Source organism: Lepisosteus oculatus, chromosome 3 (genome assembly GCF_040954835.1).
Source record: "Lepisosteus oculatus isolate fLepOcu1 chromosome 3, fLepOcu1.hap2, whole genome shotgun sequence".
NCBI classification, from domain to species: Eukaryota; Metazoa; Chordata; class Actinopteri; order Semionotiformes; family Lepisosteidae; genus Lepisosteus; species Lepisosteus oculatus.
The window spans coordinates 17,972,406-17,995,013 of NC_090698.1; the positions used below are offsets into that span (position 1 = coordinate 17,972,406).

General features: G+C 38.7%; 3 protein-coding genes across 3 annotated transcripts; all 3 read left to right on the forward strand.

The window, feature by feature from the left end:
• On the forward strand, positions 1 to 3,893 carry LOC107076514 (uncharacterized). The gene is made up of 3 exons (XM_015340224.2): positions 1 to 194; positions 731 to 799; positions 1,383 to 3,893. Exons 2-3 carry the CDS (start codon positions 746 to 748, stop codon positions 3,621 to 3,623), a joined length of 2,295 nt encoding a protein of 764 aa, XP_015195710.2. The 5' UTR covers positions 1 to 194; positions 731 to 745; the 3' UTR covers positions 3,624 to 3,893.
• A 4,178-nt stretch (positions 3,894 to 8,071) lies between these two features.
• LOC107076512 (mucin-1-like) lies at positions 8,072 to 11,503 on the forward strand. The gene is made up of 3 exons (XM_069187689.1): positions 8,072 to 8,150; positions 8,259 to 8,327; positions 9,725 to 11,503. Exons 2-3 carry the CDS (start codon positions 8,274 to 8,276, stop codon positions 10,901 to 10,903), a joined length of 1,233 nt encoding a protein of 410 aa, XP_069043790.1. The 5' UTR covers positions 8,072 to 8,150; positions 8,259 to 8,273; the 3' UTR covers positions 10,904 to 11,503.
• Positions 11,504 to 15,905: 4,402 nt separating this feature from the next.
• On the forward strand, positions 15,906 to 20,990 carry LOC107076511 (uncharacterized). Its single transcript, XM_015340212.2, has 3 exons — positions 15,906 to 16,051; positions 16,254 to 16,323; positions 17,374 to 20,990. Exons 1-3 carry the CDS (start codon positions 16,020 to 16,022, stop codon positions 19,753 to 19,755), a joined length of 2,484 nt encoding a protein of 827 aa, XP_015195698.2. The 5' UTR covers positions 15,906 to 16,019; the 3' UTR covers positions 19,756 to 20,990.
• The last annotated feature ends 1,618 nt before the right edge of the window (positions 20,991 to 22,608 follow it).

A 22,608-nucleotide genomic window follows, 5' to 3' on the forward strand; every position in this document is an offset into this window, starting at 1 on the left:
AGAGTAAAATTTTTAAAGACCAAGGTTTAAACCTGAGGGGAATTGATTGGTTATTAAGGCTTGTTGTTATGGTTTAAATACATCAGCTATTTGACTATTTGCAGATCAGAAGAGAGGAGACGGCAAGCAACTTGTTTGTCATTGTCACTAGACATTCCTCAAATGTAAAATTAACCTTCAAGCAGCAGTAGAAGGTAAGGCCAAATTTTTGGCATTTTCCTGTATTTTGTGTCTTATTGCACTTAATTTATCAAAGCAACCCAGATTCTTTGTTTCAATAGTTTCAGCCCTGCTGCTTTCAGCATAACTAGATTAAATGTAATAAATGCAAATGCAATAAAGAAAAAATATACATATACAAAATGCAAAATAAACAATAATAATTTAATAGAACATATACTGTAAAAAGATAATAGTTGTTAAAACAAGATGTTAACTCTATATTTTGGATTTTGATTATGATTGTTCTAATCACATTGAGCATAAAAACTGACTTTTTCAGTGGTAAAATGACAGCAAATTATTTAAACGATTAAACATAAATTGTACATTGAATTTTTTTGTATTTGATAGTTATGTAATTGGATTGAATTAAATAACTAAAACTTTAGATAGATATTCAGACAGAATTGCAGTTTTAAAAATATGACTTTAATTTCAATAATGTGATTGTGGTTTTCCCACTTGTTGATTATTTAATATCAATACTTTTAATTTTAATTAATTATAGGTTTGCCAATAAACCATGATGTTTGCTGTTCTCTGCCTGTGTTTCTTTGGCTCAGTACATAATGCCCTTGTAAGTATTTCTGTGAGGCCTACAATATTGTAAGATATTAATTTTAAACAGATAATATATTTTAATAAACATATAAAATAATAACAATATCATAAAATGTTTAACTTCTTTGATCAAATATTCTGTTTACTTGTATTTTATGAAAAACGATAATATTATAATATAGTTTAGAAGGATAATTAGTTATGTAACATTTATTTGAATAGAACATGTAAGCGATTTATTGAAAAGCATGAACAGGAATGTTGAATCTATCTAATTCCTGGAATTTTAGATTTAGATTTTGGAACTATTGTGCACAACACTGATGTATACAATTTGTGTGAATTAATGTTTAATAATATAATATCAAAGTTCAGTAGTTAATTTAAAACAGCAATGTTATTCTGAATATATATTGAATATTATTACTTCATAACTGAAAGGGCTCAACCCACATATACATATAGTTGAAGGCATGTGGTATCTATACGGTATGTAATTTTTTCTACAGCTAATTTTAGAGATCCATTTTCTTCTCTATCATTGAATCACAGCCATGTGCACTAATTTCTGAAGTGGACCTTTCCTTGGTTGTTTTCAGCTTACACAACGAAGAGGCCAAACACAAAAACACCGAGCTCAGTCTTTGTCGGAAGGATATGCAGCCCCCACTTATGTCAGGCTGTACCCACAAATAATATTACCTGGATCTCCCCCTGTTCCCTCAGCTGCTGGTCCAGATGTGCCTCCAATAATATTCGCCAGGCTTCCCACTGCTCCCCGAGCTCCTGCACCAGCAGTGCCCCCAATTATAATTGCTGGGCCTCCACATGCTCCCCAGGCCCCTGGACCTGCCACTCCTACAGTCATATTTGCCAGGCCCTCCCCTTCTCCCCAAGCCCCTGCACCAGCTGTTCCCCCAGTGATCATCACTGGAGGCCCTGCTGCTAGTCCAGCTCCAGCTCCAACCCTGGCCATCCCTCCTGTGATTTTCATATCACCCCCTGCCTCAGGAGCATCAGCAGGACAGACACCCCTGTCTGCACCGAGGCAGGCTCTCTCTCCTACTCCTGCTCCTCCCCTTGCTGCCCCCCCTATACCAGTCCAAAGGGGCCCACAGATCATAGTTCTGTCCAAAGCCCCAGCACCTCCCCCAGCTCCGCCACCTGCAATCATCCTTTTGGCCCGTAGGGGAGGCAGAACAGGAGGCAATAGTGCAAATAGGGGTCCAGGTGGTGGTGGCAGTGATGGAAGTGCACTTAATGGGGGTGTGCGTCCAGCTGCTGGGAGTGGGATTCCAGGAACGGGAGCTGGACGTCCAGGTGCCAGAAATGGTGGCCCTCCTCAGGACAGGGGTACAGGTGGTGCCCCTCCTAATGGTTTCAGTAGAGGAGAGAGTGCTGGCCTTCCTAGGGCAGAGAATGGGGGAGGCAGACTTGGTTATGGTTATGGCCCTTTCCCACCTCCTCCAGTTTTTGTTTTCCCCATTATAACCTCACCCAATCATGGGCCTTCAAACGGTGCAGCGTCTTTACCTGTTCAGCAGCTCCCATCTCCATCACCTCCAGTCATCCTAATTTTCCCACCTGGTGAACAACCAGCAGGAGCAGGATCAGCCAATGGAGAGAGTGGAGGCTTATCTCAAAACCTTAGCCCCAGCCCTGCTCCTAAACAAGATCAAGGACCGATGCCACCCCAGGGTACTGCTCCAGTGTTTATCTTCCCACCTCCTGTTCCTCCACAACGACCCCCTCCCGCTTTTCCAAGCGGCCCTGCTGCTGGAGAAGCAGGTGTAGCACCTGTTCCAAGAGCCCCTGCACCATTCCCTGCCCCTCAACCTCCCCCTGCCCCTGGCCCTGCCCCTGCCCCTGCCCCTGGTCCACCCATTTTCATATTTCCCCCTCCAGCTCCAGCTGAAGAAGAACCTTCTTCCCAAACACCTAAACCTCCAAGTGCGGCAGGAGGAACAGGCTCTGTGGCAACAGCCCCTTCACCTCCCATTCCTCCGATATTCATATTCCCTCCTCCTGCCCCAATAATCCCAGGTCCCAGTCTAGGGTCTACAGGTGGGGGTATGCAAACGTCATCTGGAGGTCCATCCCCAGGAGCAGGCTCGGTTCCAGTTCCAGCCCCAGCCCCACCCCCTTCTATCTTTATCTTCTCATCCCCCACGGACTCTAATGTAGATCAAGCTATGTCTGGCAGCAGCCCAGCTAAACAGCCTGCTGTGGCTCCTCAGGTGCCCCCACCTCCTATTTTCATTTTCCCAGATGGCGACTCCGAATTTGAAGTTCAGCAAATTGGTGGTTTTGAATATGGAGGAGCAGGGTATGGAGGGGGATACACACCAATTTATGGCAGAAGAAATAGTGTTGGTGGCAGTGGAGGAGGGAGTGGCAAAGGAAATGGCTATGGAAGAGGGGATGGAGGAGGGAATGGTGGAGGTAATGGAGGAAGGAATGGAGGAGGGAATGGAGCAGGGAATGGAGGTGGGAATGGTGGAGGGAATGGAGGTGGGAATGGAGCAGGGAATGGAGGTGGGAATGGAGCAGGGAATGGTGGAGGGAATGGAGGTGGGAATGGTGGAGGGAATGGAGGTGGGAATGGAGGTGGGAACGGTGGAGGGAATGGAGGTGGGAACGGTGGAGGGAATGGAGGAGGGAATGGAGGTGGGAATGGAGGTGGGAACGGTGGAGGGAATGGAGGAGGGAATGGAGGTGGGAATGGAGGTGGGAATGGAGGTGGCAAGGGACCTAAGACACTCTTCTCCCCAATCACAAGTCGATTTGTTAGACTATTCTCCACAGGAAGACCCCTGCAGCTTTCACATTCTAGGAGCTGAAAGGACAGCACATGGACAGTTTTTGAATATGGCAGTATGAATTTGTGCATCAGAGCTTCTATTGCCTCTCCTCCTGCTTAAGCACATTTCTCTGTCTTTATATATATATACGAGAAAACATTGTGAACTGTTTTGAATTGTATTGCTCTATAATATATGATTATATTTCCGTTTTGTAAATGAAATGAAACAAGATGACAACCAGCTGAGAAACATGTATTAAAATACTTGAAATACAACTCTGAAATACAACCCATAAATATTTTCAAAAGTGTGTTTCTTTTGTGAATTTTTTTTTTCAAATAGAAATTAAATGTAATAATACATGTGTAACTTGTATTAACATTTAATTCATTCAAGTTAACAGGACTGCATAACACGCATTGTCAATCTTTTAAAATGTTCTAATCCATGATCCAATCCACTTTTTAAGAATTGTTGTCTTCAATATGTTTAGAAGTTGCAGAAACTGTTGTTAAATTTAAATATTTTAATATAGACATTATAACTAAATAAGAAAATCATTTGAAAACACAGAACTTTAACAATTTTCTAGGGAATCAATTTGTTAATATGGATCCTGTAGCCCTTGCCCAGCCACCAGAAGCCACACTTAGGTCAATAAGCCAACCAAAATTAGCTTTAACCATATCCCAGGTACTGCTTTCCAAAATTATGCTTCAGATACTCAGAAACTTTCAAGGCAGAGAGGATGTTAATGTGAGATTGTCTTTTAGTTGTAGGTTAGGTTCCTTCACTAATTAGTTAAAATCTTCTCATGAAAAAATCAGGTGAGAAGAATTATTTGCAAACATCTTTTCTTCAACTTTCAGAAAGTTGGTATTTCCTAGTAAGAGTTTTGACAAGTTGAGCTCTATCCCCGAAGCACAGGGTGCAAGCTGATTACATACTAGAAGGGACTCCAGTCTATCACAAGGTGCACATGCACACTGACGCTTTAGACACAAATCAACCTACAGTAGATAACTTCCTGGGAAGGAAGGAGAAAAACTGGAGTTCCTGAAGAAATACCATTTTGAAATTATGATCATATGTACAAATGGCATAAACAACTATAACAATTTATGTCTTTCTGTACCATAGTTAACAAGATCAGAGACAAGATGAGTGAGGTGTGAGATGTCCAGCAATGGATGTTTTTAATAGCCTTAATGAATGTGACTCTACGTTTTGCACAAATCAATGCAAAGAAATGTTGTGATTTGGTGTTGGCCATCGATGGCTCAACTTCTTAACACAAAGAAGAATGCATAATTGCCCAGAAGCCTATATATTATATTTTCTGGGGCTACCACAGACCTAAAGATATAAGAGAAGACAGTTTTTACCCTCTTAGTTTGTGCTTGGCCTGCTGTCTAATCCGTGGAATCTAAGGAAAGAACTATAGTACAGTATATCAAATTTTAATGGAATACATTTTTGTGCCTCATTTTTTAAGAAAAGTTAGTTACATGAGATTCATGGTCCTTTCTTCACTGCATATATTTATATGACTACATATGATAATAACCATAATAATAAATAATAGTAACTTTTATTTATTAAGCGCCTTTACAATCCTTAGAACACTGTACACCGTGAATAAAAAAACAAGCATACAGGTTTTTATAGACATTGGCAATAAGACGTAGGCTTGGTGAAAAAGCAAGTTTTAAGTTTAGAAGTTGAAGACAGTTAAAGACGTTTTCTCTTGTAGAGTCTCAGGAAGATCATTGCATAACTGTGAAGCAGTGACAGATTAGGCAGGGTCATCAACAGTCTGTGATTTAGTCCTGGGGACAGTGAGTAGTGGAACAGGCCTGACAGAAAAGAGCCTTCATAGAGGAGTGTGAACATGGAGGAGTTCAGAGATTTTTGATGGAGCCAGATTGTTGAGAGTCTTGAAAGTCAGCCACAAGATCTAATATTGAATATGTGACATTATAGGCAACCAATGTAGAGACTTAAGTGTAGTGCTATGCTGCCAGGGTCTGGTGAGAATTCATAATCTAGCTGCAGAGTTTTGAACATATTGCAACTTGTTGAGAGCCCATAGGTAAAGAGCAGGAGAAATCAAGCCTTGATGTTATAAATGCATGAATCTTTTGCTTGACAGAGATAGTAAAAATAATATTACATTTTATGTTCAAATCTTTTTTTTAGATATTTAGGTTGAACTGCTTTTCAATATTATGAATCAATTAGAAACTTCCATTCTTGGAAAATCTTTGCACAAAGATTTAATTGCTGCAAACAGATCCAGCTACTACATGTCTAGTAAGTAATAAGCACACATCACAGCACAACATTTTTGTGGATAACCACAGTTACTTGCAATTAAACAATTTACAATTATTCCCTAGTTTTTGTTTATTGGATACCGGTATTCTTAGTTATTGACAATAGTTTGCAAAAGATACCCATACATCACTTTTCAGTGGTTTAGTATTTTCTTGGAATAGCAACCACAAAAAATGCTGCAGCACAGCCTACAGCCAGCACATTTAGAATTGATAGCTTTTAAAATAAATTTCTAATTACAAATTACTTTTTTTCATACACCCAAACAAATTTGAATCACAAGTTGTTTAAAACAAGGAACTTTGTCAAAAACTCAGATGTCTGCTTGAGTGAAGAGAGACACAAATGTCCTCCTCCCACATGCCCACCTACTGAAACCTTCATCACTTTACATGGTGCGAGCTCTGTAGCACCAGTACTTGAGAGATAGAGCTGATGTGGCATATCTTTCATTGACATCACTGCTTTCATATGCTCACAAGGCCAAGACAACCCTCATCCACTAATCCCAACTCTACTCTGGTGGCACTCAACCAGTTGTCTGCTACCATACAATTAGGAAGTCCTGGTGACTGTTCACCAGTGTTACAATCTAGGCTCACACTAACAATGCTGAGCTACAGCGATCAACATGGACTTTCAGGCTGATACTCTGGCTTCTTTGAAGAAGCAGTTGATAAGATTCTTGACTCCATTAACTACTAACTACCAAACGGGCTTGATGGGCTGAATGGCCTCCTTTGGTTTGGTACCTTTCTTATGTGGTTATGTTTTCAGCTGTGAGTTGTCGGGGAAGAATTCAAATTCAGAAACAAAGTGCCAACATACGTGTCTAAGAAAGCTAGACATACAGTAGGTTTCTTTGGGGTTGTAAATACTGTATAAGCACTAATATTCTCTTTCTGACCTTTGACTCACCTATAATTTTGGGGAATAAACTGCAAAAAAAAACTGCTGTTGGTTAAAAGTGTAATTAAATACTGCTTATAAAACTAAATTCCATAGCAGGTTAAATTCTCTCAGATAAAGGGTGATGATTCCTTTATGTACAACTGATATAATTCTATATATGCTATGCTTTAAATACTATACATTTCACAATACTGTATATGTACATTAATCAATACATTTTTAAGTTTAAATATCTTTACAGATATGTTTTCCTTTGTGTTTTGTGGCTACTCTGAAACATTTTAGTTTTATTACTAGCAATTTAGAGATATTATCTGTCAAATCTTTCGTACAGACACGTGCCTATGTCAAATCGAAACCACAAGGAATCCTTGTATTATAAAAACATGTTGAAATGCCAAATACCAACAAAAGGCAGTTGTTTCTTTGCGGCTGAAAAAAGAATTTAATTACACACTGATCAAAGGCTAATTATAACAAAATCTTTTAAAAACAAAGCTTCAGGACATAAGAACCAGTTTTAACATATTAAGAACTATTTGAACAAGGATTCGAAATACTACTGTTGTTATTTTTCATTTATATGTTAGAATATGTTGCATTTTGCTCAATTAGTTAAGTGTGATGAAGTGTGACAGTGTGTCGTTTTAAATGTTATTATATATTTCACTAATATGTACAAAGCAACAGAAACTAGTGAGAGAAACTACTGGATAGGAAAAAGCAGGTGCAGATCTAGAAAAACTGTCTTGAGTTTTGGAAAAATGAAAACACACTATGAAGATCCAGCTTCACTGTAGCTTCCTAGATGCAATGTCTTTGCATTTTGTGTTATGGTAAACACATTGTGTGGAAAGTCTTTGTACAGAGCATCAACAAGTGAGGAGAATAAAATTCATTTGGAATGTGATACCATTAGAGACTTGCACTGACAACCAAAAAAACAAAAAGATTTAAGAACACCTACAGTGTCTCTAAAGTTTTTTTTTTAACGAAAGGACTAAAGTCATTACAACTACTTTGTACCTAAATTTACATACATTTCATCTGTAACATCACTGCAGAACACAAGGAGAGTGTGAAATGTGTCACAACATGTTGCAGGATCACAAAGAAAAAGAATTATATTGTGTAATTAATTTATAACCCAAAGACATTTTTCAATGGTTAACACCTACAGGCCATTTGTGGCAAATGTTAAAAAAAAATGTTTTTCATGTGTTGAAACTTATATATGAGGCCTAAGGCCTTTATAAGCATGGGACGAAAACTATGTTATGTATTTTTTTCACTTCTAAGTATATGTGATGAAAGGTAATGTTATTTCTTATAACAGTATCACATACAGCATAAGTAAACTTTTATGTTCATATATTGTTTGTGTAATGAATGGTTAATAAAATATAGCTTTTTAATTTGTAGATAAAAACTACAGAAATGAAGAATTTTATCTTACTTCTCTGTATTCTGGAGGCAGTATGCGCAGCTAACGTAAGTATACAGTAATTGTTTTCCATATATGTTACAAATATTACAATGCATGGTGCATATTAATGCAATAACAAGATATTGATTTCCTGATATATGTTACTAATACTATTAATGACACCTTTATTAATATATCAATATTACATATTTTTTTTAGATTTCATTTTGTCTATAAATGTCTAATACACACTGCTTTGCAGTTCATTTAGAAAATGAAACAGAATTAATGTCTTGTAACTAAATTTGTGTATGTTAGAAAACACTTATTTTTCCTGCTCTGTTAAAATGTAAAATAACCTAATCTGCTTTAAATCAATTCATATTTTGGGAATTAAAAAATGCATTCATACAATATTTTGTAAATGCAAAATTCTGTTTAATAAAAATTTAAACTTGTGATTCTAATAAAACGAGAAACAAATATTGCTGAATAAATAATGAAAAATATTTATTTCATAAGTTTATTAATTAAGTGCAAAGCTAGATTACCACAGCTATATCATTACTATTACTATATTGAAAGTAACAATTTGTCAAAAGTGGTGCATAATATCCAAATGTATGTTGATAAGAAATTCTGATATTAAAATTCTCTATTAAAATAATCTTAAAATAAAACTTTTCTTTTCAGAAAAGCAAAACTGTTTTGCTTCTCGAAATAAATACTAAAAGAATTGTCTTTATGGCTGTTGATTGAAGATACTACTTAAAACTTTTATTAAGAATGACATAAGTTCGGGGTGTTGTTCATTTGCTGTGGTTCACTCAAGCATTTTGACAAATGGTTTTGACACCATGAGCAAAAAGGAATATATGGCATTTGATTTGAGTTCTTGGAAGAGATACACTTGTAGTTGATAGAGATGATTGAAGTTGCCACTGAAATTCTGTTCTAGGAGTCCAGACAAACCCTGTGTCAAATACAGTAAATGTTATTGGTGTGTGGTGTTTGGAAGGTATGATGCCAGGCCTACACACACATTGGATGAAACAAAGTGAAATGGGAATATTGGAGGGCTGTAGAAAAAGGATCACAGAGGAAGTAACTGACATTTCTTTGCATTGCATTGTGCAAGCTATAACACGAGTGAAAACTGGTACACATGCAAATGAGTAACACTCTTCCTAATTCTTATGAAGAATTATTATTATATTCATATTCTAATTATTGCGCTCTAATTCTTCCTATTCTTTCTGACCTATCCTACCTTACCTTCCTATTCTTTCTGAATTTCTTCATTCTTTCAGACTAACCTAACACTGCTTAGTGTCCATGGGCTTTGTCCGTGGGAAAGTGGCATGCAGTTTTCATAATACACTCCGTTGAAACAGGCCAGGTGACTTTAAAATCATTTTAGAATTTTGTCCATGATGTTTGTTCTTGTTTATTTTTCCCACAGAGAAAAATTAGACCTGCAAGGATGTTTTATTTTCAGAGAGTGCCTGGTAATCAACGTCTGAGGATGAATCAACCATCCTGGTTCTCTCATCCTACAGTTTCCAACCAGGTGGCACCAGCGCCTCCAACCTTTGCTGGACCTCCAGCTCCTTGCTTCTCTCCTGCAGGTCAACCAGTGCAACCAGCTCCCCCCGTACAGGTAGCATCTTCTACAAGCTCCAGAAGATTCCCCCCTATCTTTGTATTCCCTCCCCCTCCCCGTGCACCTGTCCCACCCCCTCCTCGTCCGCCACCAATTTTCTATATCCCACCGCTGCCTCAACGTTCTGCTTCTGGTGCGCCTAAAGCTCAACCAGTTTTTATATTTCCCCCTCCAAATCAGTCACCAAGTGTTTCTGCCAAGCCTTCCCCTCCCATATATATTTTTGCTTCTCCCCCTCCTCCTCCACCACAACCCCCCAGGCCTTCTCCTCCGTCCTCTCGTCAGCCCATATTCATATTTCCTCCTTCACCAAATGGTCGTTCTTTGTTACCATTTGTCATCCTTTCAGCCCCCTCCACTGGCACCGGAGTGGCCCAAGGAGTTTCTCCTAGTGCTGGTATGGGTTTGGTTCCAAAGGATGAAGTATTGCCCAGTCCTCCCCGAGTCCCAGGTACTAGTGCAATTGCACCAGCACCGTCACCTGCCCTCCCCACCATTTTGGTAGTCCCTACATTCTTACCGGGAGATTTGCCAAATGGAGGTGGGAGTGATAAGGACACCTCTGCCCCCAAAACAACCCAAGCCCCAAAGACAACAAAAGCCCCTGGTACAACCAAGGCACCTGACACAACCAAGGCACCAGATACAACAAAGGCACCAGATACAACCAAGGCACCTGACACAACCAAGGCACCTGACACAACCAAGGCACCAGGTACAACCAAGGCACCTGACACAACCAAGGCACCAGATACAACCAAGGCACCAGATACAACCAAGGCACCTGACACGACCAAGGCACCAGATACAACCAAGGCACCTGACACAACCAAGGCACCAGATACAACCAAGGCACCAGATACAACCAAGGCACCTGACACGACCATGGCACCAGATACAACCAAGGCACCTGATACGACCAAGGCACCAGATACAACCAAGGCACCAGAGCAACCTCCTAGAGGAGACCAATTCTAAAGAAATAGCAAAATATTTCCCCTTGAATAGTGTTCATTTTCATATACTTGTGTCCTTGGCTGCAGTATGATCTCATGATTATGACATTATCAACAGTTGCACTCCAATAATAGCTCACATAATCACAAAAAGGAGTAGATCGACAGATTAAAATATAAATCAATTTCAATATTAATCTGACACCATGAACAAAGTATCCAAGATAGGAACTGTTTGATGTCCCAGTTGTATAAAAATTATATAAGCAACATTATTATACAGTAGTGATGTTTAACCAATGAATAATTAACAAGCTAACTTGATTATAGAAACTAACTAGGAAACAAAGCACAAGTAATACTTTTCATTTTTCACAACTTTCATTATTTTTCCTAAAATTGCCTTAAATATTGTACACAGTAGATAGAACATACAAAGGAATTCCTTATTTTTGTGGCAGTTATCTAGTTTTATTCAAGAGATCAGTCTCAGCAAAGGCCACAGATCTTTAAAAAAAGAAAAAAAATTAGGAGAAATAAAATTACTCAGAAGTTCAAAAGTTAACGGTAGTGGAATGTACCATAGTACAGCATTATCGGCTGTTGATTTGATTCACTGCTTTCACTGTGTTGGGTTTTGGGTTTCTCCTATGCAATCTTTTTGGACACCTTAGGGTTGTCAATGCCTGTCTGAGAATCACTCTCTAGATAAATATGTACCCATGAAAATATACTTTCTTTCTACTTGTATCACAAAGGTGACCATTTGCTTACCTACAGGTATTTTTAAACATTGGTTTAATATCTTATGAGTATATAAAAATATTATACATTATGTGTCTTAAAAGCCTACTGTATGTAACCAAATGTATTGTTGCTTGTCATGTAATGCAAAGTTAAAAATACAAAGCTTCAAATCCTTATGGTGGGGGTCGCTTATTCAGTGTTCATATAAAAAAATGTCATAACATAAAAAGAAATAAAATCAATGAAAATTCCAAAGTAAACGAGCATCAATTATTGTCTAAGGTCTGATCCAAATAGGGGTAAAGTTTTTCTGTCTGCGCAGATCTGAATTTCCTAACATTTGAAATAATTTGGTTAAAGACTTTATGTACAATTAAACTAATATTATTACTAATACATATTCCCAGTTTTCTTCTTTTTTGCACATTTTGGTTTAAAACAAATTTACTTTTACCAACCCAGACTAAAATCCATATGAAATTTATAACACATTAAGCCACTGCACAGTTTATGTTATTACCTAATGTGCATCCAAATCATCCTTCAACAGTGAGCATTTACAGTATGGTGTCCAGAGAAAATATACTAATGGAAAAAAGAAACGCAAAATTTCCTGGAATGAGAATTCTATAGTTATAGCTTATGTACTTTCACAAAAAGTTGTAAATTTGTTTTAAGCCCTCTGACCAGAAATACAGCTTGTGCAGTGAGGCACTGCAACTTGCCAATCACATGAAAGCTCGTTAGGTGAACTTTTACCCAATGAGATCCAAGTGAAACAATGCCTGATCAAGTCACCTTTAAAAAGGCCTTAATTCAAAGCTAAGGTCACTGCCTCACTTAGTCAGTTTTCTGTGTATTCCATAATGCCTCAAATTTCACCAGAAGCAAAAGAGAGGGCCATTGGCCTGCTCCAGGAAGGCATGTCATGTGCCAGCATTGCCAGACACTATGGAGTAAGCCACTCCACTGTGTCCTGACTGCAGAGAAGGTTTCAGCAGACCGAAAGGACAGATGACCTTCCAAGATCTGGGCACCCTCGAGTGAAGACACCAGAGTAGGTCTGTCACATCAGACTGGTCCATCTGAGAGATCTTTTCAGATCTTCCACCCGTACTGCTGGTGAAACTGCCAGCAGACAATGCCCTCATCAGTGACAGGACTCTGAGGCTCCATGCTGCTGGCCTTAGAGCTGCTGTCAGAGGACCTCTCCTCACACTACGTACAGTGCCTTGCGAAAGTATTCGGCCCCCTTGAACTTTTCAACCTTTTGCCACATTTCAGGCTTCAAACATAAAGATATAAATTTTTTATTTTATGTGAAGAATCACCAACAAGTGGGACACAATTGTGAAGTGGAACGAAATCTATTGGATTTTTGAAACTTTTTTAACTAATAAAAAAATGAAAAGTGGGGCGTGCAAAATTATTCGGCCCCTTTACTTTCAGTGCAGCAAACTCACTCCAGAAGTTCAGCGAGGATCTCTGAATGATCCAATGTTGTCCTAAATGACTGATGGTGATAAATAGAATCCACCTGTGTGTAATCAAGTCTCTGTATAAATGCACCTGCTCTGTGATAGTCTCAAGGTTCTGTTGAAAGCGCAGAGAGCATCATGAAGACCAAGGAACACACCAGGCAGGTCCGTAATACTGTTGTGGAGAAGTTTAAAGCCGGATTTGGATACAAAAAGATTTCCCAAGCTTCAAACATCCCAAGGAGCACTGTGCAAGCGATCATCTTGAAATGGAAGGAGTATCAGACCACTGCAAATCTACCAAGACCTGGCCGTCCCTCTAAACTTTCAGCTCAGACAAGGAGAAGACTGATCAGAGATGCAGCCAAGAGGCCCATGATCACTCTGGATGAACTGCAGAGAACTACAGCTGAGGTGGGAGAGTCTGTCCATAGGACAACAATCAGTCTTACACTGCACAAATCTGGCCTTTATGGAAGAGTGGCAAGAAGAAAGCCATTTCTCAAAGATATCCATAAAAAGTATCGTCTAAAGTTTGCCACAAGCCACCTGGGAGACACCCCAAACATGTGGAAGAAGGTGCTCTGGTCAGATGAAACCAAAATCGAACTTTTTGGCCACAATGCAAAACTATGTGTTTGGCGTAAAAGCAACACAGCTCATCACCCTCAACACACCATCCCCACTGTCAAACATGGTGGTGGCAGCATCATGGTTTGGGCCTGCTTTTCTTCAGCAGGGACAGGGAAGATGGTTAAAATTGAGGGGAAGATGGATGCAGCCAAATACAGGACCATTCTGGATGAAAACCTGTTGGAGTCTGCAAAAGACCTGAAACTGGGACGGAGATTTATCTTCCAACAAGACAATGATCCCAAACATACAGCAAAATCTACAAAGGAATGGTTCACAAATAAACGTATCCAGGTGTTTGAATGGCCAAGTCAAAGTCCAGACCTGAATCCAATCGAGAATCTGTGGAAAGAGCTGAAAACTGCTGTTCACAAACGCTCTCCATCCAACCTCACTGAGCTCGAGCTGTTTTGCAAGGAAGAATGGGCAAGAATTTCAGTCTCTCGATGTGCAAAACTGATAGAGACATACCCCAAGCGACTTGCAGCTGTAATCGCAGCAAAAGGTGGCTCTACAAAGTATTAACGCAAGGGGGACGAATAATTTTGCACGCCCCACTTTTCATTTTTTTATTAGTTAAAAAAGTTTCAAAAATCCAATAGATTTCGTTCCACTTCACAATTGTGTCCCACTTGTTGGTGATTCTTCACATAAGATAAAAAATTTATATCTTTATGTTTGAAGCCTGAAATGTGGCAAAAGGTTGAAAAGTTCAAGGGGGCCGAATACTTTCGCAAGGCACTGTAGATGTCACATTTTGTGTTACACCTGAGGGCATATAAAATTAAACAAATGTTTTGTATGACCAATATGGATTCATATACCACAGAAATGCTCAGACAATTAAACAGATGTGTTTTAGAACACTTACGAAAATACATTAGGCAGACATTCTTTCAAATAAGTAGGACTGGAAACATGCTCCATGTACTATTTGAGGTCATTTTTCATGAAACACAAATTATTAACATGAACATAAAATGCATTTTAAGTGGTGAATCTATCTGTAGTAATCTATCTGTAATCTAATAACATGCAAAGTGAAGATTATATTTATCCGTGGTCTTATTTTGTATTGAGTAAACCATGTGGCATGAAGCATTACATATTTTCTGTTTATTAAATCTATTTAATAACATAAAACTATTGTAATTATTGCACACATGGATAAGTGAATTTCAAACCAGTCATAAATACAGTAATTGTATATGAATTGTATTTTATAATCTTCATTGTATTTAACTAAAGTTTAAACTTTTTCACCTTTTGACAAATCCACAAGGTGTCCAAAGGTTTATATTTTTATACCTTTTAATTTTTGCAGTTGTATTGCCTTAAGCAACTGTCTATAGATCTAATAAAAAAAAACACAGCATTTTTTCTCAAACTCTCAATGAGAAAATTAAGTTTTTCCATATATGATTGAAAAAGATTGAGATAGAGGAAAATTTTAAAAGAATGGATTAACTCTGCAGAGGTGAAATAGAAAGACAAGAAGTAAAATCAGACACTTTTAATAATATGCACATCCTATAAACATGTTTCTGCATATAAAAAATAATTTTGATTGCATGCCAATTTGTGTACAAAGTTTTGAAGAAGAATGATAAAAGAATAAAAGTTTACAATGAAAGACATTAATTGTGCTTTGATTCTGCTTGCTCACATTGTAAAGCTGAGCTCTTCTACTGAACCGTGAAAACAAGCATGCTGTGTACATGAGAAGAAGCAAAACATATGATTTGGAATCTAAAATGCTTTCTTTTAAGGAATTACTTCTGTTCCCTGTCATGAACCTATCTGTAATTCATTTTGATTTGTGTTGTCTGATCATTGATTGTCATTGGGGTTGACGTTATATTAAAAGTTAGGGTAATCAAACCCCACCATAACATGAAATTTAGAAAGTACAGTTTTTCCACATTATTTCTCAACAGATTAAAGTGAAACCTGTCCATGGGCTATGCCTAAAGCTTTTCACCTGACTAGAAAGGCTCTTTCAAAACATTCACATGTTTGTGACCTATCTGTCCTAGAATTATAATCATAATTATCTTTGGGCCAGTAAAACATCAAATAAATGAGTCACTGTTTTTGGAATTCATCACTGGCCACTTATTATACAAGCATAATTATATTATACAGCAGATTGAAACAGGTAGAAATTACACCTACCTTACCAAATTGTGTTCAGTGGTTATACTAATTCCAAAAGGGTGCTTTAAATTTCTGAGCGTACACAGAACTGAGCAGAGCAAAGGAAACCAATCCCTCCAGTGTATGAATGATTCCTTTTCTTCAGCCACTCAAAGGTAATTTTTACATAATAAGCTTATAAATGTAAATGCAATAATTAATACATAAATGTAATATGGTTTATTACCACACCATTATGTTTACATTTGTGCAGAAGTGCTTTAGACCATTTCAAATTGTCTTATCCTCTGTCTCGGTGAACATTTTCTAATGCATTTTGCTTAGTTGGTAACATTACTTATTTCTGCTGATGTGCAGGTGTGCTTATTGCAACATGAAGAGCCTCGTTATTTTTCTTTGCTTTTTTGGCATATTCCACAGGGCCAAGGTGAGTGATACATCAAAACTTTTTATCATATATAGAGTATATATCTATTATATTATCATATAGAAATTCTAGAATTCTAAAATTAATCATTATAATTCATATTCATTGTTTTTAGAAATATAAGAAATACGCTTTTAGTGTACATTTGATGTACTAATTAAATGGTTAACAGGGAAATTTAAGTCAGATGTTTTTAATTGTTACAGTTTAAGACGTAATAGTACAAGGAAGCTTGGAAAAAGGTACATCAATAAAACAATGGAGAAATAATCCATAAAGAGACCTAAAGGGTCTTTAGTTTGAGTATTTCAAATATCAAATGTTGAAATCAACCAGTTCCATTAAAACAAGAGAAGTGAATTTTACATTGTAAATGTTAAAAGTTCTTAAACTTTCTTTCACATTATACAATATGCTGTACATTTAACGTTTTTTAACCTTATTTTATTTGTTTGTTATTTTGAATTACACAAACAGTAATTAGTTTTAGTTATTTTATAAGCTATTTTATTTTTCATTTTTAATGTTGTTTAAAAGAGTGTAGGGTGTGTATGGGGGTTTCTTCATCTGTAAATAATAGCATGCACGTTAACAAGGCTTAATTACAAAGTACAACTAAAACTAAAGACTAAATATCATGATTGACATTAAGGCTTCCTAAATATTCTTAGCATTGATGGTCTTATTGTCATATTGATCTGATAGCAAAAGACCTCCTCCTTAAAAAATTATTAGGCAGATTGACAAGGAAGATTAAATTCCTAGCTAATGGTAAATCAGAGAGGATTCTGCACAAATTCAAGGGTTTCAGTCAGATACACCACTGCATCTATTAATTAATTACTCCATAATTAAGGGATTGACTAACATATCAAAACTACCTCTAAGTGGGTGACTTTATTCAGAAAAAAATAAATAGTACAAAATTAAACTTCTGTATGAGTACTGTGGCTAAGTGTACTTTTTGTGTTCTATTAATTTTCTTTTCTTTTTTTGTCTCTTTTCCATTTTAAATGTCTGTTTATTGCTATATTTACTTTTTTAATTTAGTGTTTGGATGGAAAATATAGAACAGTTCCAGATGTTCAAAGAGTTTTGAGATCCAAGTTGTCAAGCCTCAAGCCCTCTTTTCTAAATGCTCCTCGTGCACCTTATCCTTCAGTGTTTGTGATTCGGCCCAGGAAAGCATCCCCTCCACGTGGAGTGACCAAACCACCTAGTGGGAGTTCAGTACCTTCTGCACCAGCAGCCTCCCAGCCTTCTTCCTCCAGACCACTTTTTATCATCCCGTCTGTGGCTTCTCCCTCTTTCCCATCCCAAACTGGGACAGAGAAGCCTCAGGTCCCTCAAGCACCAGTACAGCCTGTGGTCAGCACTTCTCTTCCAGCACCTGCTGCAGGACCACCAGTTTTTATTTTCCCCCCTCCCTCCCGACCTTCAAGACGCACATCTGCCCCTGCTCAACGCAACACCGCTACGTCAACTATTTCTTCTCCCCCTGTTCCACCAGTATTCATATTTCCCCCGCCGGCACCTGTTGTCCATTCACAACCTGCTCTTGTCCCTTCCTATAGTCCTGCTGAGCCACATACATGGGGAGTTCGTGCTCCTTCCCCAGCTCCATCAGTCTTCATCTTCAAACGAAAAACTAAACCACGGACTGTGACACAACCACCTGCCCCTGTACAACTACCTCCTCTGGCTCCACCACCTCCAATCTTCCTCTTTCCTCCAGCTTCTCTGCCTCCAGCTCAGCCTGCTCCTCCCCCACCTCCTCCTGCAGAAGCTCCTGCAAAGGTTCCTCCACCACCTCCGCCACCTATTTTTATATTTCCCCCGCCACAGCCTCAGCCACTGCCTCCACAACAACCACCGCCCCAGCCTCAGCCACCACTGCTGCCACCACAACAGCCACCGCCCCAGCCTTTGCCACCACCGGTGCCTCCACAACAGCCATCACTACCAAGGCCAGAACCAATACCAAAGCCACCAATTGCTGTTCCAAAAGATCCTTCACAAAGCTCTCCTTCTCTTCCAGTTTTTATCCTTTTCCCCCCATCCCCAGAACCTTCCCCTGCCCCGGCTCCTTCAGTTCCAGAGACCACAGAACCATCACCATCTCCTTCTCTTCCCGCATCACCAAATATTTTTATCTTCCCGCCTCCAGCTTCAGCTCCTGATTTGTCAGCTTCTTCACCACCTGCACCCACTTCTGGTGATGCGCAGGGGCCCCCTTTTCCAGCCTCTGTCATACCAGCACCTGCACCTCCCCCACAGATATTCATTTTTCCACCTCCTCCTTCTGTTCTAGAAATCCCAGCCAGAGCCCCACTTATGCCTTCAGGAGATCCTATATTTTATGGGGGAATACCCATATTTCCACCTTTTCCTGGATTCTCTGGCACTAAACCTATAAGCCCAACATTGCCAGGAACAATTCCCACAGGCCCAACACTCCCTAGCATGTCTGTACCCACTTCTCCATTTTTACCTGAAACTACTGGACCCACAGGTCCACCTACAGCTCCAATAATTCCTGATCCTGGGAGTCCCACAGGTCCTGTATTAAGTGGTCCTGATCCAATCAGTCCAAAAGTGCCCAATGCTGGACATGTAGACCCAGTAATTCCTGGAATTCCCATTGGTCCAGCATCCACAGGTCCATCAACTCCCGGAGGAATACCCACAGGCCCAAGACTTCCTGGTACTGTCCCTACATTGCCTAGTACTGTTGGGCCCCCAGGCCCAGTACTCCCTGGAGCACCTCCCATTGGCCCGCTATTCCCCAGTGGAGGACCAACAGGTCCTGCATTCTCTAGTAGGCAAGCTGGTCCTGGCACTCGAAGTGCTCCAGCTCCATCACCTCCAATTATAATATTTTCACCTTTTTATCCACCTCAAGATGGTTATGTTGAGCCTGAACTGGCACCGGCTCCTCCTGCCCCTCCAGCTCCAGCTTCTCCAATAATAATATTTTCATCATTTCCATCAGCTCCTGCCCAGGCTCCTTCACCACCTGTTGTTTCTGGTTCTGCTCCTGTCTCGCTCCCTCAAGGATCCAACCAGACACCTTCACCACTACCATCACCACCTCCAGACAAAGGCCCTTTAACTTCTTCTGGGCAATTACCACCCTTCTCTGCAGGCCAGGGTTCACTCCCATCCAAAGGTCCATCCATCCATTTAGGGTACAAGCCAGTGAATCCAGAATTAGGCCCTACAGCTGTGGATCCTGCTGAAGCCCCCTGTGAAACAATTCCAGACCAGCCTGGAAACTTTCCTTCATCTGATCCTTCAATATGGGAAGATAATCTTTCCCCAGTCTTTGTGTTTCCACCTTCCAACAATGGGCAGTCAGGTGATCAGTCGCCCCTCTTCATTTTTCCACCTGTTCCCAGCCCACCCAGTCCATCACCTGCTTCAGCTCTATAACCCCCTTCTCAGCCCATTTTTCATATTCCCTCCAGCCCCCGATTCATCTTCTGCCTCTCCCTCTGGTGCTTCTTCATTCTTCAGGTCAGGAAGGCCCACTTTTCATTTTCCCCAAAGCGGCAGTATGAGGTGATACAGCTACAGAGACAGCCTTTGGAGGTCGTCTTGTTTTTACACCAGGAGCGTTTTCTTCTTCAGTGCCTGGTGGTGATCCCAAGCAGCCAGGAGAACAGCCAGTGCCCACCTCTGGAATCACAGGAAATGGAGCAGTAGGTCCAGTTCTCATCTACCCAGGAGCCTTCTCACCAGTTCCCATGAACAATTTATCTCCAGGTCCCCTGGAATTGACTTTTAAGAATGAAAAAGCAAGGTCTGTCCCCAAGTTTTCCATCAGAAAACCAACTGCCACGGTATCTAGAAGAACAGGTGACATGCTGAACAGAAGACCTTATATCTACCGAAGAACTAAGAGAATGGTTCCAAGTCAACCTGTATTTTATACAAATTAGATGGATGCAGACAACACAATGGAATTTGAAAGAAATGCTGCTATCATTCAATTTGACTTATATAAGATTACTTCCAGTGTATTTTTAAGTTTTCTATTTGAGACATCTACACTATTAAAACTGAGTTTAATGATAGATAAAATAACTGAGTTTTAGCATTCCTTGCAGTCCACCTCTGACAAAACATCATGACATGGCAGTTCGAATGAAGTTGTGTATCTGTTTGTGTATTCCCAGTCTTATGTTAAGTAAAGTATATTAATGAACAAAATGTTGCACAGCATTTGTACAGTATATGATTGGGTGTCCAAAGACACAACACTATACTTTCAAAACTTTTAAATTAGCAACCTGTGCATTCAGATTAATTTGAATGTTTTTTTTGTTCAGTATTATCATACATAATATTAACAAAACAAATGGTAAACTGGAACAATTTATACATTACAGCAGATATGATCTTCAGCAAATACGAAAAAAGAAAGATAAAAAGCTTTTTCCTTTCCTAAACATTAGAAAAATGTCTTTAGAATTAAATGATTTCATGCTTCTTTATTACTGCAGTGTCCTTTTTTGTAAATGAGCTATCCAAAAGTATATTGATTTTAAACTTGTATTTGCCAAATCAATTTCTGAAGGTTTTTCACTTAAATATTTTCGAGACCTGACTATTGTTCATTTTCTTTAAATGCAAAAAATAACTCAATAAAATACTCAAAAAGTTAATTTGCTGGTTTGGTTACTGTGTTTTTGTTATACAAAATAATCAATATTAAAATAATTCATTTATTATTATTTTTTATATATGAAGTTTTGTAATTAATCTGCATCCAAATAAAAGGGAGAATAGCCTAAAGTCTTCACAGTAGTGTTATTCATTTAACATGATATATTTACTGGTGCTCATTACCAAACCTTCAGAACTTTCATTTTATTTTTTATTTTTTTCATATCCCCAAATTATCAATGACTGTCAAACGTATTTTCTAATGAAAACTGTTAAGAACATAAAAAATGTTACAAATGAGAGATGTCCCTCTCAGTAAGACCTGCAGCTATCAAAGATCTGGAGTGCCCATCGCCATTTTATTTCATTGCCATCATCCCCATTGGTGCACTGCTAGATAAAGGCTTGTCAAAGACATTTGCTTCTGCTGACCTTCCCCTTCAGATCGTTTCCACACGTCTTCATTCCATCTTCTCTTGTTTCCTGAGACTTTGCTGTTAGTCTTTGCCATCTCCTAGGATCTACTTCAGAATTTCCTAATATTAAGTAAGTTCAATCCATTCTATTGCTTTGTGTCCAGATCATTGACATCTCGTACCTTTGCTAACTAATTTATTTGGCTGATGCTTCAATCCAGAGTGTTTAACATTTTGCCCATTTATACAGCTGGGTATTTTACCGGAACTGTTAAGTTGAAGTGTCTTGCACAAGCAGTCTCTGACCTGGGATTTGACCCCACAGCCTAACGGTCCTAAACCTAAACCTAACCACTGCTCATACTGTTGTCTCATGGCTCTTTCAATAATACCACAAGGTCCTGTTTGTTCTATAATGCATTCATTTAATAACTAGCCCATTTCACCCAACACAAATAAAAGAAACAGCTATAAAACTGAGGCTTCAAATAAAAATAATACGGAACAAAGCAGTGTACATTATATTATGTAATCATTTATGATTGTGTTTAGGTCCAAACTGATCTGATGATCGGAATGATTAAGTATTCTGATACTGTACATAATTCCATAATGCATCAGCTATTATACGTCCATGCCATTATTTATGCACATGTAACTTGGAAAAAACAGCAACATCCTGACTTCAACAAGATGCCAGAATGTAAACACCACAACCTTTGTGTACAGAAGGGAGCCGTCACTCACTCTTCAGGTTAACACAGGAATGCAAGCTCACAAGACAAGTGTCTCTACATCAGGAAAAAAAAACAAACAGAATATCTAAAGTCTTTTTTAAAGTAATGGTAGTATAATTAAAATTGTGTCTGCGTCGGTGTGTACTCTGTGATTGACTCTGTGATCCTCTCCAGGTTGTATTCCAGATGGATGGATGAATGGTAGTATGAGAGCCTGGCATCCTCTCAAAAAATTAAAATAGGATATCTTTTATTACTACTATCCTATTTAAAGAAATGTATGATCAGTAAAATTGTTTTCCATAATTGAAAGGCAGAATGAGACAAGAAAATTTAAATACACATGAAACTGAGAAGTTTATTTATTTTAACAGTAAAAAAAAACATTTTGTGAAAAAGTGTTTTTTATCCAAGAATATCAACTATAACATGTATGTCTTTAACCCAAGCTACTTTTTGGTAAT

Bases quoted from the DNA above. Each gene is read 5' to 3' on its own strand.
- LOC107076514 (XM_015340224.2), top strand. From the start codon at position 746: ATGATGTTTGCTGTTCTCTGCCTGTGTTTCTTTGGCTCAGTACATAAT. The intron at 800-1,382 runs GTAAGTATTTCT...GGTTGTTTTCAG, and splicing joins GCTCAGTACATAATGCCCTT to CTTACACAACGAAGAGGCCA.
- LOC107076512 (XM_069187689.1), top strand. From the start codon at position 8,274: ATGAAGAATTTTATCTTACTTCTCTGTATTCTGGAGGCAGTATGCGCA. The intron at 8,328-9,724 runs GTAAGTATACAG...TTTTTCCCACAG, and splicing joins AGGCAGTATGCGCAGCTAAC to AGAAAAATTAGACCTGCAAG.
- LOC107076511 (XM_015340212.2), top strand. From the start codon at position 16,020: ATGAATGATTCCTTTTCTTCAGCCACTCAAAG. The intron at 16,052-16,253 runs GTAATTTTTACA...GCTGATGTGCAG, and splicing joins TTTTCTTCAGCCACTCAAAG to GTGTGCTTATTGCAACATGA. The intron at 16,324-17,373 runs GTGAGTGATACA...TTTTTAATTTAG, and splicing joins GCATATTCCACAGGGCCAAG to TGTTTGGATGGAAAATATAG.